Here is an 18,764-nt window from a genome sequence, read left to right as displayed (position 1 = left end):
GGGGATTTAATTAAGAGTTTTACCCCTCAGTGGAGAGCTGGAAGCCACTTTGGCCATGATGCTCCTGGTGGTGTTGGTTGCAGGGGTGAACATGAGTGTGACCCCCGAGGCATTGAAGGCTGGCTGGTCCAGGCTGCCCAGGGGTTTGTAGGGGAACTCCTGGCTGGAGAGGTGGATGACGAGCCCGGCGGCTTCGCGCAGGATGTAGAGGAACAGCAGAGATGCCGCCCATTCCTGGGGGAGGAGGAGGGAAAGGCAGGGGTGAGGGGCTGCTGCTGCTCTAGGGGTTAGTTTTGTGTTTTTCAGATGTGTAGTGTAGAAGTCTAAACCCCCACAGCCTGTGAGTTGCTGTTTTATTCAGACACAATTCCTCTCCAGGCTGGGAATCAGTCTCACTGCCTCAGGCCCTGAGAGATGGAAACAGAAGTGACTGGGGGAGAAAATTGGGTTAAATGATTTTATTACCTGAGCTGTAATTGGACAATTAACCCCTGATACGTAAATGGACCAAATCTATAACTGTGTGACAAACTCATGGTCCATCCTGGTGTAGCCCCCAAGGCTTCTGACAGCCCAAGGTGCATCTGTTGGACTTCAATAAATCCCCACTTTTATTCTCTTAATCTTGTCAGCCTCTGTTTTAGGCAGCCTCTCCTTTAGGACCCCTCTAACCCAGCTCTGACCCCACTGCCCAGCCCAGCTCCTGCAGCCTCTCCCCAGAGCACCAGGCAGAGCTGCTCCACAGGTGTGATGGGCTTTAAATCCCAGCAAGGTCTCAGATGGAAAACATGTTTTCTTAGTCCCAGAGCCAGCGAGGTCTGTGGGTAATTCAACACTGGAACCATGAATTGGACATTGTGTTCCTCTGGACAGGGCAGGATCAACAAGCAAAAGCGAGCAGCCAGCTTTGTCACGAGGCACATTTGGAGTGTCACAGGAAGAAGGAACTGCTGACATTTCCCAGGGAACCACAGCTGAGCCTCCTCACATCCCCTCACACAAAAACACTGCAATGTGAAAATACTTTGTAGTGGAAATCCTGATTTCCCTTTGGAAGGACTGACACTTGCCTGAAAACTTTTTGACTTTATCCTCCACACCAGAAGAATGTTTTTCCACAGGAGAGCACAGGTTTGCTGAAATATTTGTGAGGCTTTCTTGGATACCCCCTGCATTTTTCCAGCTAGGATGAGAAAGAAAATGATAGAATTTAGAGTAAAGCAGGTGACTGGGAGTTAAATCCCACTTCAGAGGAAGCCAGTAACATGGCAAAGGGGGAGAACTGGTCTCCTTAACTTTGGACAGCTGAGATTCAAAGGAAATAAGCCGAGATCATACAGGGGAACAGAGAGTTGGGCTGGGCTCTGAGCTGCCTCTTCCACCTGCACAGGTTCATCCTTCCTTATTCAGATTTATCCTTCCTCACCCAGACTTATCCTTCCTTCACCCAGGTTCATCATTCCTTATCCAAACTCATCCTTCCTCATCTAAGTTCTTCCTTCCTCATCCAGATTTAGCCTTCCTCATCCACACTCATCCTTCCTTCCCCAGGTTCATCCTTCCTCATCCACATTTATCCTTCCTCACCCAGATTCATCATTCCTCATCCAGGTTCATCCTTCCTCATCCACACTCATCCTTCCTTCACCAGATTCATTATTCCTTATCCAGATTTATCCTTCCTCATCCACACTCATCCTTCCTTATTCAGATTTATCCTTCCTCACCCAGACTTATCCTTCCTTCACCCAGGTTCATCATTCCTCATCCAGGTTCATCATTCCTCATCTAGATTTATCATTCCTCATCTAGATTTATCCTTCCTCATCCACACTCATCTTTCCTTATCCAGACTCATCCTTTCTCATCCAGGTTTATCCTTCTTCACCCAGGTTCATCCTTCCTCATCCAGATTTAGCCTTCCTCATCCACACTCATCCTTCCTTCCCCAGGTTCATCCTTCCTTATTCAGATTTATCCTTCCTCACCCACACTCATTCTTCCTTCCCCAGGTTCATCCTTTCTTATCCTTCCTTCCCCAAGTTCATCCTTTCTCATCCTTCCTCCTCCCAGGGAGGCTTTGTGGAAGGAGGCAGCCACTCACTTTCCACGTTTCCCTGCAGAAAGTGAATTCCTGTCTGGCCTCAGACACGTGGTTTGTTGGCAAACCACAGCTCACGTGCTCTGGGTTCTGCAGCAGACCCTGAATCACGTTACAAACACTGAGAGATGCTAAAAATAACCTAAAATAGAGGCTGCCACTGCCTGCCTTCACCAGGCTGGTGAGAGACCAGTTTGTTCTGTTTGCACCCAAATATTGAGGAACTTTAATGCAGGATTAGAACACCCATGTGCTGCCTAATGCCCTCCTAAATACTGACAGGGAGTATTTCTTTGGGATATTTACTTCAGATTTAATCCCATGGCCAAGCAGCAAGAACAGGAGCAAGTTCAGAGTGATGGGTTTCACTCCCTTCCCAGGGGAGCAGGGCAGGGAACCTCCCAACATGTTTTTGTGGTTTAATCCTTTCAAATGGCTGAAACCCCAAATCAGAGCAACCTCAAAGGCAGAGAGCTCCATTCCCCTTGGACAGCACTTCCTGATTTCACAGATTGGGCAGCTGGAGTTAATAAAGGCTTCCACTGCTCTGTTCCCTTCCCTGCTTGTTTTTTGAAGAATTAAATATTTGTTTACTGCTGGGGCAGGGAATTCAGGATCCCAGTTCACCTTCTGTGTTATCACAGGGCTTATCTTATTTTATTTGATCTCCTGGTGCTCTGCTTTCCCTTCAGCTTCCTCCACGTTTCCTCCCTGCTGCCTGCACTGAAGGTTAAAGGTAAATAGGAAAGGATTTCCAGGAAGTGTCAATTTTTAATTTTTTTTTTTCCTCAGGTCTGGATTTCAGTCATGAACTGAAAGCAGCAGCTCAGCCCAGGATGTTTGGGCAGTGCACAAAGTGTGGTGGTGTTTGGATAACAAGGAAAACATGATGGTCTTTAAAGGATGCACGGAATCTCTACAGTCACAAAAAACCAATTTTAAATAGAGCAAATCTAAAAATTTTAACAAAATTTTAACAAAGTTTTTACCAGTTTTAATTTACTTTTTGCCTGTGAAGAAAGGAGCAAATATCACTGGGAGCCAAATAAGAAGCCAGGAATTGAAACAAGTGATGCTGCTGCCTACAAAGGCTGTGGAATTTAACTTTCAATCAGACACCTAATAAATATCAGCTATTATTAATTTTAAATTAGGTATCTAATTAATCTATTAGACTATTATTGAAAAGGTAAAAAATACAGCCAAGAGAGAATCCTCTGTGAGGCCAGAGGCTCAAAAATTCAGATGCAGAAGGCAAAATAACCAAATCAGAAACTGGAGGCAGTGATGTTTGGGAAGCTTTAATCCAGTTAAGAGCATCCCTTGTAAAGCTGGATGTCTCCTGGGGCTCATTAAGTGCATCCAGACTTCCTGCTCTCCAGGAACTCCCTGCCAAGGTGCTGCAATAACTTTTCCTGGATCCTGCATGCAGCAAAAGTTGTCCCAGGAAGGCACATCCCCTATAATCCCTTTATTTACTGTCCTGGGGAATTCCTCTTGGCACCTCTTCAGACTGTTTTCCTCTAGAAATTTAACTTGTTGGTGCCTGTTTGAAGATGTCCTGCTCATTGTAGAGGGGTTGGACTGGGTGACTTTTAAAGGTCCCTTCCAACCTGAAGTATTCCTGGTATTTATGATTTTAGTTCCTAAAATCAAGCTGCTCTTTGGGAGCTCTGGCAGGAGCCTCAGTGCTGGTTCAAAGGGAGGAATCCACACTGCATCTCACACTCCCCAGAGGATCCCCTGCCTTTCCCAGGGCCAGGGATTAACCCTGCAGGAGGAGAGTGCAGAGCTGCTCTTTCCATCCCTCCTGCTTTCCAGCTCTTGCAGTTTTTGGTGATTGCATCTGATAATTCTCAGGCAGATTTGCACTGACTTCACTCCAACACACAAGCTGGAACAGGTTGTTTTTTCCTATTCTCAGCTTGAAAATAACAACTCTCAGCCTGCCCTTAATCAAAGCTCAACACTTCAGCTCATGCAGAGAAGTGAAATTTGGGGGTTTTGCATTTTTAAATGCCTTTAGTGGCAGCAAGGCAGGAGGAGGAGAGCAAAGGGAGGGATCATCACCCAGTGCTCAACCTGCAGCTCTTCACCTGCAGCCATGGGGAGAACCAAAATCCACACACACCCAGAAAAGCTGAATATTTTTGCTCCTTTTCCTCTAAAATATTTTGTTGTGAACTTAGAATCCACCAGAAAACAGAGCTGGAAGGTGCAACTTCTATGCATTCAGCATCATAAAGCATTAATTAGGGAAAACCTCATGAAAGCTCAACCCTTGCATGAAACTGCCCCAGGGAGAATTTTTCCATCTTTACTTCTAAATTAATTTTCCCTTGAGGAAAAAAAAAAAAAAAAAAAAAAAAAAGGAGGAATATGTGACTGCTTACCTGATGGTGTGTTTTCCATGGGGACCAGCACTCCTCAGCTCTGCTGTCTCAGGGCTGCTGGTCCCTTTTCAGCCCCAGGGAGGCTCAGCCTGGTGGCCCAGCCCGGTGGCCATGCCCCTCTGACGTCACCCGGGCAAACCCTCCCAAAATTTCTTGGATGACCCAAGGTTGGAACAGCACCTACAACCAGCTGGCCCCGAGCCTGGGGGTGTTTGCACCACTTGTGGGAGGGTTTCACTCAACTCTGCAGATGTTCCCAGCAGAGCTGGGGTGGCCTGGGTTGGGTGAACCTGTCCCATCTTCTCCAGAGGGAAAACTCTGCTGCCTTGTCCTCATTGTGCCCAGACTCAGCAAATGCTCCTTCCTCTGCTGAGACAAATCCTGCATCCCAGCACCAACAGGATTTTAGTTCTTCTTTCTCCTTTCCCTGTTGTTTTGAGCAGTTTTGTTTTTCCCCTTCCATTTCCACTCCTTTTAATTGCTTTTCCAGCAGCTGCAGCACAGCTGGGAGCAGGATGGAGCGTGTTGGGTGTTTAAAAACACAACATCTTTCCAGTGGATCTGCATTCCAAACAGGGAGGTGAGGAAATCAGACAAGGCAGGGAACCCAGGCGAGCTGGCCACGGGAAAATTCAAATTTCAATGAATTCGAGTGTCCCGGAACTTGCCCAGCTCGAGGATTGTGCATCTGATTTGCAGAGCTGCCTCAAACCACAAGGGCTGGCTGCTTGTTGCTTAACAAAAGGCCAGGGCTCTGCTGCAGCTGCTGATTTACTCATTTTCAAGGCATGAGCTCATTTAGGAGAGCAGCAGAAGCGTTTTCCGGCATCCCTTCGGGTTGGGCAACAGAGCAGCAGCGGGGAAGGCTCCTGCTGACTGCACAAAGCCCATCTGAGCTGCACTTCACCAAAAACAGCACTTTCTGACCAAAACCTGTGCCTCAGTGTGGCACCAGCCCTGCCCTGGCTGCACATTTTCTACAGAAAAGTCTTTTTCACAGAAAAATGACACCTGCTCCAAGCACTCCTTGGGGTTCCCATCCTGCTGCAGAGGGACCCCAACCCCTCAAAGCGTCCCTGAGAGCACAGAGCGTCTCAAAAATCATTAAAATAACCCCCCAAGCAGATGCTCCACAGCATTTTCTGAGGAGGGGACTCAGGACCAGATTTTTTATCTGCCAGAGGGAGGAGAGGGGCTGGGAAGGGAGCCAGAGCCTTCCAGGGGGGATGTGCCAGGCAAAGGAAAAAGGAACAGTGAGAGCTCCAGGAAACCCTTATCAAAGAGAAATCCAGCATGTCAAATCAGGGACTTTCTGGACATCTCTTAAAAGGAGCATTATAAGGGAATGAATTAATTTTACAGCTTTAAAAAAAAAAAAAAAAAAAAGCATGGCACACTGCCCTTCCACACCATCAGAAACAAATGAGTGTGAACTGCTGGGAACTGTCCCCAAGCTCAGATTAAACTTCTTTGGGGTTTTTTCCTCTCCACTGAGGGGCTCAGGGAGCACAAACCCCTTTTATTTTGCTGCACCCTTCACTGACCCATGAGGCTGGAGGTGGCCAGCTCCTCCTCTTCCTCAGCAGGTCTGTGCAGTGCCTTCCATCCCTGCAGAGCTCATTTCATGTCCCACCTTCATCCAAACCTCCCCCATTTCACTGCCCCTCACCCAGAGCAGCGAATTCACCTGGGGCACAGCTCCAAGAATAAAAGTTATTTATTTATTTTTAACTGGGGTTAATTTTCCAGTGGCTGGAGGTGGTTCAGGCCTGCAGATGGACAATGCCAGGAGCACTCAGCTGCCCTGGGGTCACTGCTGGCCCCGAGCTGGGCTGAACGAATCCGGCTGTGAAACGCGGGTGGTTGGATCCTGAGTGTTGCAACACTGCAGAATTCCCCCAAATTCACTTTAAAACATGTAAATACTGCAGCCTGAGAGCCCTGGCCATGCCAAGAGCCAGGCTCCCCACACTCTGCCTGAGCCCAACCACCTGAAACTCTGGTGCACCCCAAAAATCTGCCCAGCCTTTGAAAACCACCCCCATTTCCAGCACAGCAAAACACCCAGAAAGCAAAGAGTGTAACAATCCAATCCATCTTTATTTTGGAAGTACTTCCTGCTGGGAAAGGGAAAATCCTCACCTTTACAAGTACAGCCAAGTGCTGGAAGGAAGGCAAGTGTGTAAAATGAACTGCACGTGGTGCAGCAGCAGCAGCAGCATCACAAACGTGTCACCTCCAGGCTGACACCTCCTGCTGCCACAGGATGCTCTGGATGCTGGCTGTGCCATAAATCCCACTTGCCAAACACAGACACTCTGAAATAAAGACTTTTCTTGGGAACATGAACAAAACCAGACACGTTAAACTCTCCATAGAAAAATACAACCTTGTGACAACACCATGAAGTGAATTTGTGTTCCAAGCTTTGGACATGTCACTGCTCACAGCAATCCTGCAGGGCAGCTCCAGCATCTGGGAATGGGACCCAAACCTGGTGGGTTTACTCCAAATCCCACCCAAATCCAGTTTATTTCTGGGAGCACAGGCTGGGTGTGTGTTGGATGGATGGGGTTTGGAATGTCACTGGTAGCAGCTGAACAAAGGGGCTTCCAATGCCAGGAATAAAGCTCTGCTGTTCCCAGGGCATTCCCTGGTTTAATTTTGCCTGTTTGCTTATTTTACAGATATCTTAGGACACTTTGGAACACTTCTGATAGGAGGACAGTGATGTTTTGGGGTGGAATTTTACCCCACTTTAACAAGTGATGTCACCCAGGCCAAAAAGATCCCACCCAAACTGGGAATTAATTTAATGAGCCAAATTCTTTGTCCTTTTCTGTAGCTGCACAAAAACCAGTGCCACCACCCACTGGGCTCCTCCAAGATAAACAACAGCACCAAACTGAGCTAATCCAAAGTTTTCACATCTGAAATGGGAGGAAATATGGAAATATCTGAAACAGACAGCACAGAACTATTTTACAGACCATTAACTCCAAGTGAAAGAATAAATTCAAGGCAGACAGCAAGGCTCCTCACAGGTCACACTAATTCCCTAAACCCATGTGACAAGAATGTGCTGGATTGATGGGCAGGTGACACTTGGCTGAAACACCACTGGCAAAAAGAGACCAAAGAAATCTGGGATTTGGGAAAAATGCACTCAACTTGTACACACCTGCTTGGGAAAGTGCCAAGAGAATTCTGAGTCCCAAACTGCTCCAAATAAAGGCAAAAGCTCAGAGCTCCCAGGCTGGGGTTAAAGAAAGAAAACACCTGAATTTGGGGTTTTTTGTTTTTCTGACAGGGAAGTTTCACCCTTGTCAGGCAGAGCTGCTTTAATCCTGAATTTTAATTTAATCCCTCATTTCCAGGGCTGGGGTTCCCTGAGGAGGCAAATGGGATGTCCAGGGCTTTCTGTAGGGCTTGGGCTCTAATTTTAAATACAAACCCAAAGCTGTGCATTTCTGTGCAACCTATGGGTACAAAAGAGGAAGTACAATTTTGAATAAGGACCTCACATCCCCATATAACAAACTAATGGAAACAGATTTGGGCTGAACACACTGATAAACCATTATCAGACACACCACACACATTATTGCCTGATAATTACAAACAGCTGGGACACACAACTCCAACTTTACCCATTTTTTTGAGTTTTCTCAAGAAAAACAAAGGTCTTTTCTAACTTTAAAGTGAAGATACATAAATGATATGACTTATGAAGCCAATGTCTCAATAGAAAGACATCTCTGTTCATTGCAGAGCAAAATGAACTGGGAGCAATCTTTAATTTCCCCTTATAAAACTAAAAATGTGATGATAGCTTTGTGTAGAAAAAAACAAGAAAATAATATATTTTCAACATACATCTGCCATATCTCAGGCTAAAGGACTATTCTACTCTTCTTAGTGCTTCTATGCAAACCAAAGGCACCTTTCTTATGGATGAGGCTGTGAAGTGGGAGCATTTGATTTGGGGTTTTACAAAGGGGGGTGACAAAGTGCCAGGCTGGGCCCTGTGTTACTGACTGCAACCACAATGAGGAATTGGGAAAACACTGGAGCTCATGAATGCACTGGCAAGGAAAATGCAAACATCTCCAAAGCACTGTGTGTGAGAGCAGCTGGCAGGACACATGTGGTCACACTCAGGGGAAGAATGAGACTGCTCTGAATGGAGACAAGGCAGAAACACATCCCTGCAACCCTGCAGCCACAGCTCTGCCAGCCCTGCAGCCACAGCCCTGCATCCCCTGCAGCCACAGCTCTGCATCCCCTGCAAGCCCTGCAGCCACAGCTCTGCCAGCCCTGCAGCCACAGCTCTGCATCCCCTGCAAGCCCTGCAGCCACATCTCTGCAACCCCTGCAGCCACAGCCCTGCAGCCACATCTCTGCAACCCCTGCAGCCCCAGCCCTGCATCCCCTGCAGCCACAGCTCTGCAACCCCTACAAGCCCTGCAGCCACAGCCCTGCAGCCACATCTCTGCAACCCCTGCAGCCCCAGCCCTGCATCCCCTGCAGCCACAGCTCTGCATCCCCTGCAGCCACAGCTCTGCAAGCCCTGCAGCCACATCCCTGCAGCCCCTGCAGCCACACAGCCCTGGCTCTGTCCTTTCAGCCAAGCAGGGGAAGAAGGAGCACACCCACTCTGTGCACCCCTGTGGCCCCCAGCATGCAGGACACAGCTGGGGATGGATCAAAGTGTCACTCTGATCTGCAAATGAACATTTCCAGCCTGCTGGGATGCTGAGCCAAGCTGGTGGTGCAGTTCAGGACCCTCCTTGCAGCAGCACAGGGACTCTGCAGTGGTTTTTCCCCCTCTCTTCTAAGCAGGTGCATCTTCAGAGCAGCAGCAGGGCAGGCTGAGCTGGTGCAGGGGCAGGGCTGGGTGTGCAGGATGGGCAGCAGTGCCCACCCAAGGGCACAGCCAGACCCTGCAAACCAGCCCAGGGGGACAGGATGCTCCAGCAGGGCTGGCTCTGCTGACACACAGGATTTAACAAGGGACAGCCCAGCCTCTGGCTCAGCAGAGCCAGGGAAAGGCAGGTGGGAGCTCCTGCATCAGCCACCAGCAGCAGGAGACTGCCTGGCTGTGCCCTCCTGCCAACAAAGCCAGAGGGGCTGGGGCTCAGCCAGAGGAGCAGTGGGATGCTCCCAGCTCCTGTGGTGTTATTCCCAAGGCCAGGATGCTGGGGCAGGCTCAGGGTTTCCAAAGGCAGCTGGCCTTGCCCAGCCCAGCTCCAGGAGCAGAGAGAGGATTGCTGCTGGCACAGGATGGCAGCTCAGAAGATGACTCTGTCCTCCTGTGTCCTCTCCCACCACAGGCTGCTGTTCAGGGTGCCAAAGCTGCTCTCCTCCTCCTCCTGCTCTTTAGCCAGTTCCACAAACACCTGCAAAACATGGAAAGGACCCCATGCTGCTTGTAGCAACTTCCTTGCTCACAAATACAACTCATGCTAAAACCCTCATGAGTAATTAATGTGTTTCTTCATCTTTGAGTAAAGTATTCTTAGGATTTTGAGGTTTTTCTCCTTACTCCTACCCTCCCACCTCTTTTCTTCAATGAAAAGGAAGTTCAGCACTGAAGGACATTAATTGTCAGCAACAATTAATCCACAATAAGCAATTACAAGTCTCAGCTTCACTCTCCTTCCAGCTACCAACAGCAAATGCCTGTTCTTGGAATAAATCAGAGCAGCTTTTCCACTAATACCACTCATTTGCTTTCTTCCAGTCACTGCAGTTGGCATCTTATTTTTAGAGGGGAAAACAGGAATACAGAGGAGCTGGAGAGCTGGCAGATGTGATTCACTTTGCAAAAAGGGAATTTAGTTTCCCAAAAATGCTCCAACAGGCATCAGCAAAGCAGCCCCAGCAGCCTGGGAGCAGAGCTTGGGGGATGAGCTGCCTGCACAGGCCTCCTCATCATGGGGTCATGGAATGTTCTGGGCTGGAAGGGAGCTTAAAGCTGATCCCATCCCAGCCTTGCCATGTCAGGGACACCTCCCACTGTCCCAGGCTGCTCCCAGCCCCATCCAACCCAGCCTTGGACATCCCAGGGATCCAGGGGAAGCCACAGCTGCTCTGGGAATTCCATCCCATCCTTCCCCTTCACAGGGAGGAATTCTTTACAAATATTCCACCCATCCCTGCCCTCTAACTCCTTCACCTGGCAGGGTTTACACTCACAAAACAGTTTAACACACCTGCTCCAGTGTTGCTTGAGAAAAGCTGTAGTCCTCAATGTTGAAGGCGTGTTTTACTGGGGAAAGAATCAGCAAGAGCAGATTTAGGGACACTTACTCTTGATTTGGAGTTGGGGACAACTTCAATAAAAGAAAATTAAATCAAATAGATTTGGAACAGGAATGGAAAAGTGACATCACATGGCAGAAGGGTGTTATGGGAGACAAAAGGATTTGTGTGTGTGATGTATTCCAGTGCTTCATTACCTTCTTCCAGCTTGGAAAAAGAATGTGAAAGCGACTGCACATCTTCTTTAGGAATTTTATATGCCAAGATAGAAGCAAAACTGGAAGAAAAAAGCAAAACAAATTTAGCTTCAAGCAAAATCATTCAAAGTAAAAATATTAATACCCCATGGAATGGGTTTAAACTCCTTTTCTGAAGGTTAATGCAGTGATTCTGACTCATGATCACACAGGAGGAGGGGAATGATGCAGGTCCAGGTGCATCAGCTGAAACCCCCTGAGACTGTTTAAGTTCATGCTCTTCCACTCGGGTTCAATCATTTCTATTCTGCTTACTCATGGCAGATTTGCCTCCTGGAGCTCCCAGAGTCTGAGGTTTTGGATTTCAGCTGAGCTGGGAGGTCCCAGAACATTCTGGATGTTTGCACAGGGAGCTGCAGTGCCCTGCTGGACAGGGAACTCCCCTCCCATCTCCCAGGTTTGACCCTATCCATATAGCAGCTGAAGCTAATTTTTGAGGTGAATTTGATGCTCATTTGATGCTCAGGAAGGGTCACAGCCACGACCCCCCAAGGATCCCACAGCTCTGATCGTGCAATGCCCTTTGTGGAGTGCCTGCAGTCACCCAGCCAAGCCCTGGTGGAACAGCAGCCAGCCCACCCTCAAACAGACCCAGAGCACTTCCAGGTAAGGGCAGTGAGTCAGACTGGGATTTCAGCCCTTTCCTGGAGGCCCTGACCCAGCAGGAAGCTGTCAGGGAACAGCTATGCAGAAATCCAGTTTTGCTTCCTCCGTGCCAAACATCTGCGTGGGCTCCCGGCCCCGCCCTGGCAGCTCTGCTGCCTTCCACATCCCTTCCTTTTTCTCATTCTTCATATTTTTTAAGCTGTGTGTAAATATTTACAACCCTTCCCCAGTGCCAAGGAGCTGCTGGAATCAGAGGGTTTTATGAGCACCAGTATTTTCTGGGTGTGTGCCAAAGCTCACCTGTCCTGGCGGCTGGCGTTGGGGAAGATGTGCAGAATCTGGCTCTGCAGATACTCCACCTGCTGCACATCTGCTGCTTCCCTTAGTTTCATTTCCAAGAAGTATCCTCTGCCAAACTTGCTCTTCAGGTGTTGGACAGTACCTATACACCTGCAGATTAGAGACAGAGAGCACAAGCTGTACTCAAGGACAGCCTAAGCTCAAACAGATGCTTTTTGCTGGTAAGGATTCATTTTGCTCCACATTTAAGGTACCAAACTGATCTGTATTTTCAGTATATTCAGAGAATACCTGAGCTGCCCTGACACCAGGATGGCCACACGGTCACACACAGCATCTGCCTCCTCCATGTAGTGTGTGGTGAGGATTGCTGCTCTCTCCTTGTTCTTGAAGGCTGCTCGGATTGCCCGCCTGCAACACACAGCCCAAACCAGCCCTCAACAGAAACACTTGGCAGGGAACAGCAAATCCTGCCCTAGGAGGGAAGGAGGGCTGTGATGGACCCTCTATTTATGGATTACTGCTACTCCCACAGCAGCAATTAACACCTGCATTTCTTAAAAACTGTATTTCTTATATTAATTTAAGGATTTATTTCAACTTTCAAGCCTGTTGTTCTGGAAGAGGACACAGCTGCACTGCACCTGGCACACAGGTTGGGCTGATTCTCCTTTCCTTGTGAGACCCCACCTGCAGTCCTGTGTCCAGCTCTGGGGCTCCCAAAACAGGAGGAGCTGCTGCAGCGAGTCCAGATGGGGCCATGGAGATGCTCCAAGAGCTGGAGCACTCTGCTGTGGATACAGGCTGACTGTTGGGGTGTTCAGTCCAAAGAGGGGAAACCTCAGGGCCCCTTCCAGTGCCTGAAAAGGGACTGGGGACAAGGGATGGAGGGACAGGACACAGGGAATGGCTTCCCACTGCCAAAAGGCAGGGATGGATGGGATATGAAGCAGAAATTATTCTGCTCTAATGGAAGCTATCCCTGCCCAGGGCAGGGGGGTGGAACTGGATGATCTCCATGGTCCTTTCCAACTGTGTGGGGCTGTCCCTGGTGCCAGCAGGAACAGCTCAGCCCCCAGCACTCACCACATGTGCTGCTTGGCTTTGGGGTCCATCCCGGTGGAGGGCTCGTCCAGCAGCGTGACCCGGGGGTTGCCCAGCATGCTGAGGGCAAAGCAGAGCTGGGGGGGAAGGCAGAGGGGCAGGGTGAGCACAGGCAGGATGGTGGGGACCCCCAGAGTGACCCCAGAGCCCCCTCACCTTGCGTTTCAGCCCCATTCCCAACTTCTTGGTCGTCTTCTGCAGGTGGTCCTTCAGATCCAGCACACTGGAGATGCTGGGGAGGGAAGGAGCAGGTGGGGGATGGTTTGGCTTCCCCCTCACCAGTTCCTTTTGAACAGCTCAGTTACAACTATTTGTGTATCAAGTACAAAAACAGCAGAGCAAAAAGCAGAATTGGAGCTTCCGTGCAAAACCACCTGTCCTGGAGGAGCCTTGGTGACAAAACAGAAACAGCTCAAGGCCAGGAGTGCCCATCCTTGCAGCTTCTGCAAAGGTCACTGTTAGTACTTCATGACCTTAAAAATATAACTTTAGAACTAACATTTATCAAAATTAAAAATCCCAATTGAATTTTGTGTGGATGAACCTTCATCTCCTCACCTACGAATTCACAATGGCAGAATTTCAACAGAGCTTAAAACCAAACTCAAATGGAAACAAATATTGCATTAGGAAAGGTGAGATGGGAAAAAAAACCCCCACAAATAAAGCATTAAGTCTGAAGATAAAAAAAGCCAAGGCAACTTCAGCTGAAGCACAAAGATTTCTGTAGTGAACTGCTCACCGCTTGATGACTTCTTTAACATCAGACTGGCTCATGCCTTTGATAGCACCATAGATCTCAAAGTGCTCCTGCAGTGTGATGTCTGGCCAGAGAGGGTTTGTTTGAGGACAGTACCCCACGAATTTCACAGAGTCATCCTCACTGCTCAGCCCCAAGGAGTCATCTCCCATCAGAACCTGTGAGGAAAATGACCTTAATCCAGAATATTTCCTTTTTTTTTTTTTCTTTGCATGGTTTTAGCAAGATGTCCTCAGGAGTGCTTGCAATAACAACAGTAAAATTGAAATATGGGTTGATTTTTTGTGTAACTGTAGCATGGAATATACCTGTCCACTGGTTGGCTCAATCTCTCCAACAAGCATATTAATTAATGTGCTTTTCCCAGCTCCATTGGGTCCCAACAAACCTAGGATTTCTCCTGAAAAAGGACAACACAGAGATCAGATAAATGGTCCCAAGAGTTGTTTTTATAAATAAAACAACAACAAAGCAGCTGAACTCCAACCTTTCTTCACACAGAGGGAAACATGTTTGGTGGCCACCTTCTTTATTTTCCTCCCCAGAAGAAATTCCTTCCTTTCATCAAACTCCTTGTGCAGGCTGCTGACCAGGATTGCTGGCATCTGGCAGGGAAGAGGGGGGTGGCTGCAGGTCCCAGGAGCCCTGGGGGGCTGCAGGGTGGGGTTTGGGCAGAGCAGGATTCACCTCCTGGCCCCTGGGGCTGCTCAGGATCTCCTTGACCCGCAGCCTCTCTGCCTTCACGTCCTCGTCCTCGTTCTCCTCGTGGGGCACATCTGGGAACTTCCAGGGCTTGGCTTTGCTAAAACATTTCCTAGAAGGGAGGGAAACAGCACCAGGCTCTCAGCTGAGCTTGGCTCAGGGATTTGGGGCTCAAAGCCATGGGCAGATTCCTGCAGCTCAGCCCAGGGACTCAAGGACTGTCACTGTGTCACCTCCCTGCTGAGCCATCTGTGGGGCTGCAGCATCCCTGTCTGCAATGGGGATGGCAATTCCCCTGTTTTTACATAGGCAACACCCTTTTAAAATCCCTGATTTGGTAGTGATGTAACTTGAAAGGAAAGAAAACCCCCATTTCTGCACTCAGTGACATTTTCATGTCATGTAATGTATGGGATGTCATGGGATGCCATACATCATGGGATGTAATGAAAGATATTTTATTTCTCCCACTGCACACCCCAGTTTAACCACCAGCAGCACCTTCAAAACCAGTTTCTTTGGACAATGTCTTGGGAAAAAAACCATTCAAGAGACACACCTGAAGAAGGGATCTTCTCTCACCGTCCTCCCTCCGTTCTTCAGCTCGAAGCAGCGCAGCAGGAGCAGCCACACCACACACTGCAGGTAGGGCTGAGGCACACAAAAACCACCCTGGTCACCTGGGGAGCCTGGGGGAGACCCCCCCAGAGTGATGGGGGACAAGGAGCTCCAGCTCTGCACCACCACACAGGTGCTGGACTTGCCAGGAATATTAAATTTTTCATTAAGTGCTGCTCAGCGGGTCTGAGGATGCACAACCAAAGTGGGTTCAGGTTTCAAAGCAATTATTTGGGGTTTTTGTCCTTGCTCTGGAGCTCTTGCTCCATCAGCAGGGATTCCCATAATAATCAGAATTAATACTGGCAGTAATATAATATAATGTAATATAATATGATATTTGGAATTATTCTATCTATCAATATAAACCCTGCTGGTGCTGCAGGCTCAGTATAGAGCAAACCTTTACTGACAAAGATGATGGGCACAAGGGGATCCCAGCAGGAACCACAGCTCCCTACAGCAAATTGGGTTTTTTTTCCTATTTATAAATAAAGGAGAGAACTCAAAGCCATGCTCACAGCCAGAACTGCCACCAGCAGCCTGTCCCAGGGGTCATGGTATCCTCCACTCTCACTCTTGCCTTTCCATGAGACCTGGGATTTCAGGGAAAAAAAACTATGGTCAGTCAATAATCACCTACCAGAGACTTCATTTTCATTATTCCCCATTTTAAAACCAAACCACTTTGCCTAATAGGAACAAGGTGATTTTTTCTTCAAGCATTTATTTTTCTTCAGGTGTTAAGTGGCTACAGAGGACACACTAAAGACACCCACCCAACCCCAGCCATGTCCAGGGACTCTGGAAAGGATCCCTGGAGTGCCCTTACCTTTATAAAACAGATCAGGCAGCCAATAAGAGGATAAATAGGAATGAAGATGGAGAAGATATAATGCAGGACCGTGGTTACCAGGTAATGGTCCAGGAAAAAAGACACTTCAGTGACAACTGTGCAGAGCAAGGCTGTCTGTACCAAAGAAAAAGGGAAAAAAAAATCCATTTTCATCCACTTCAGATTCTCTAAGCACAAGTTAATGAATTTAAGGCACTTTTTCTTAAAGCTTTTATCACTCAGGGTATGGCAGTGAGTGAGACTTTGGTAACAGTTTCCCATTTCCTGTGCATTAGGGACACAGAGTTCAATAAAAGAACTGGGACTTTTTGCTGTGGCTTTGGAGATCCCCAGTCTTCCCACTCATCCCAGCTCCAGGTCAAGACACTTACCACTGAAAATATAAATGACCAGAACTCCTTTGTGTTCTGGACTTTTCTGAAGGTGAAGGAGACCACGTAGGTGAAGAGCACGACAGAGGGGACGTAACCAATCAGGCAAAAAATCTGCAGAGACAGGAAAGGTTTCTCAGGAAATGTGAAGAAGGAATTTTTTTTGCATAAGGATCAACTGGAATTACCTCAGTGTGATACAGAACTCTGGATTCATCTTTGTCACTTTATTTGATGTATTTTGCTGCCTCGGTGCATGGAGAATATATTATTAAAGACACAAATTAAAGAATGTGTGGAGAGGCAAAAACTCCTCCCTTCAGTTTCCTTTAAACTTCTTCTCATCTTTTTTATAACACAGGCTCCCATAAATGCTGACCTCAAGATTCTGGCAAATACTAAGAATTCCACCATAGCATGTTTTGTAGAAATTCAAACAAGGGTAACAAACCAGCCCTGCAGCCACATCCCAAACCTGATTAACTCTGGAAAAGCAGCTAGGAATTCCTCTCCATTCCAGCCAGTATCACAGGGAATGCTCTGAATACCAAAGACATGAATTCTTGTGGTCTCCTCCATGTAATCCCATCTGCAGTTCTTTGCAGAGATGGGCTCTGCTCAGTCACTGTGCCCTTGGCAGCAGCAGCAGTTGGAGCAAACAGCAATTCTCCATCTCAGCAGAGCACAGAGCTGAGGCAGCAGGGAGAAAGGAACATTTACTGGGGAAATCCTGGTTTTAAGAATCAACAAGGCTGGAAAAGAGCTTTGAGATGTGAAAGCAAGCAGACCATGGCACCAAGGGCCATTCCTTCAACACCTTCTAGACTGAGACTCCACTCCCAACCACTCTTTCTGTCAACAAATTCTTCCTGTGTCCAACCTAAACCTCCCCTGGTGCTGCTGTGTTTTATTCCAGCCCTGAATGAAACTCCCAACCTGGAGCTGTTTTCCCCATGAAGAACAATTCTTTGTGCCAGCAGCGTTTCCTCTGTGAATCCATGGGGAAAATCCAGCTGAATCAAGCAAGGAAAATGAAAAACCTGTAGGGAACAAAGTAACCCTGACTCACCACAGCCATGAACTTGCCCACGTAGAAATAAACACCATAGTGGAAGGCAAAGAGGCTGCCAATCATCAGGGTGAGGATGAAGAAGAACAGAGGCAGATCCACCACAGCCTGGCCAGTCCAGTAAGCTGAGGGGTAGAGCCCTGCAATCTTCAGCTGGGTGTAAGCCTTGATCTGCAACACAACATTAATCACCTGTTAATTAAAATTAACCTTATGTGAATCTGCCCCTGTTGAAGCCAAGCTGAGCTTTGCACAGAAAAGCTTTTCCCAAATCTGCTCCACCCCAGTGCCACCCATGGTGTTGTTTTAAACCCCTTTGGGATCTTTCCCCAAATCCCAGGATTTTGAACCCCCTGCATCTCTGCATGGACATTACCTTATGGTTTTCTGCATTGTCCATGGCAAAGTAGGGTGGCATCCCAGTGATGATGATTCCCAGTAACACAGCTTCAAAATAGATCTCCAGCCTGAAAATTGTGTCTGGAAGATCCTGCGATAGAAATCACATTTATTCAATGCCAGAATTGACTATATTACATTAGGAGCTGGAACATGGCTGTGAATGCTAAAATAAAAAGCCTGTGGATGTCAAGATCACCTGAGCTGCAGCAGGAAGAAAAACACCTGTGGAAGTTGTGGGAGAATTTATATGAGGAATAAATAATAACTGAAGAACTGTCAGAGCATTTATCTCCTGCAGCAGGTCCTCTCCTTTTCCAAAAGCCCTTCCAGCACAGACCAAGAAATGCAGGCAACCTCCAACAAACTCATAATGAATTAATTCACTGGATCATTAATTCACTGGTTTGGGCTGGAAAGAACTGTAGGGATCACCTCATTCCAGCCCCCACCTCCTCCCACAAGACTGGGTTGCTCCAAGCCCCACCCAACCTTCAATTCCTGACACAACATCCTCTTTCCAAGCCCCTTTTGTCCTCCCCTTCCACAACCTGGAGCAAAATTCACCTTTCACATCTCTCAAACCCCCCAGACAGCCCCAACCAGCTTTTCCCTTGGCTTGGGGGGTGTTTCTGCACTCCCCCTCCCACCCAGGGATGCTCTGCCCTCCCCCCAGTGTCCCAGGGTGATTTTTTGGGAGCTGCTCACCTGAATCAAGGGGTTGCTCCAGATCTGGATGCTCTCAGTCACGTTCAGGCTGCGCAGCAGGAGGTTGCTGACAATATTCATCAGAACTGGCAGGGAATGCACCATGGTGCTGTTGAATATGATGTTGAAAACATAATTCTAGGAAGAAAAATATGTGCTGTATTAATCCTTCTGCCCTGAGAGGGCTCTCCTTAATTAAACCTGAACACTGGGATAAATTCTGCATAAGCAAGTGCTTTGCAGGAGGCTCTGGGCT

At 48.0% G+C, this 18,764-nt stretch overlaps 2 protein-coding genes across 3 annotated transcripts in view; both read right to left on the bottom strand.

Moving 5' to 3' along the window:
• The window catches only part of LOC130260605 (ATP-binding cassette sub-family A member 9-like), a 28,027-nt gene extending 23,166 nt beyond the window's left edge, over window positions 1-4,861 (bottom strand). The window contains exons 1-3 of the mRNA XM_056506163.1: window positions 4,495-4,861; window positions 1,071-1,183; window positions 24-234 (exon numbers count right to left, since the gene is read on the bottom strand). Coding sequence (XP_056362138.1) covers window positions 24-234; window positions 1,071-1,183; window positions 4,495-4,513 — 343 coding nt within the window. The 5' untranslated portion in view covers window positions 4,514-4,861. The remainder of the gene's footprint in view (window positions 1-23; window positions 235-1,070; window positions 1,184-4,494) is intronic.
• A 1,712-nt stretch (window positions 4,862-6,573) lies between these two features.
• The window catches only part of ABCA5 (ATP binding cassette subfamily A member 5), a 37,418-nt gene continuing 25,227 nt past the window's right edge, over window positions 6,574-18,764 (bottom strand). For both annotated transcript variants that reach the window (XM_056506108.1, XM_056506109.1), the window contains exons 23-40: window positions 18,509-18,646; window positions 17,778-17,891; window positions 17,402-17,572; window positions 16,333-16,446; window positions 15,938-16,075; window positions 15,627-15,701; window positions 15,047-15,138; window positions 14,473-14,599; window positions 14,273-14,390; window positions 14,094-14,185; window positions 13,768-13,943; window positions 13,182-13,257; window positions 13,008-13,102; window positions 12,213-12,332; window positions 11,922-12,071; window positions 10,956-11,035; window positions 10,710-10,765; window positions 6,574-9,893 (exon numbers count right to left, since the gene is read on the bottom strand). In XM_056506108.1, coding sequence (XP_056362083.1) covers window positions 9,786-9,893; window positions 10,710-10,765; window positions 10,956-11,035; window positions 11,922-12,071; window positions 12,213-12,332; window positions 13,008-13,102; window positions 13,182-13,257; window positions 13,768-13,943; window positions 14,094-14,185; window positions 14,273-14,390; window positions 14,473-14,599; window positions 15,047-15,138; window positions 15,627-15,701; window positions 15,938-16,075; window positions 16,333-16,446; window positions 17,402-17,572; window positions 17,778-17,891; window positions 18,509-18,646 — 2,040 coding nt within the window. In that variant the 3' untranslated portion in view covers window positions 6,574-9,785. The remainder of the gene's footprint in view (window positions 9,894-10,709; window positions 10,766-10,955; window positions 11,036-11,921; window positions 12,072-12,212; window positions 12,333-13,007; window positions 13,103-13,181; window positions 13,258-13,767; window positions 13,944-14,093; window positions 14,186-14,272; window positions 14,391-14,472; window positions 14,600-15,046; window positions 15,139-15,626; window positions 15,702-15,937; window positions 16,076-16,332; window positions 16,447-17,401; window positions 17,573-17,777; window positions 17,892-18,508; window positions 18,647-18,764) is intronic.

Source organism: Oenanthe melanoleuca, chromosome 18, assembly GCF_029582105.1.
Source record: "Oenanthe melanoleuca isolate GR-GAL-2019-014 chromosome 18, OMel1.0, whole genome shotgun sequence".
NCBI classification, from domain to species: domain Eukaryota; kingdom Metazoa; phylum Chordata; class Aves; order Passeriformes; family Muscicapidae; genus Oenanthe; species Oenanthe melanoleuca.
This window is presented reverse-complemented; position numbering and strand designations above follow the sequence as displayed.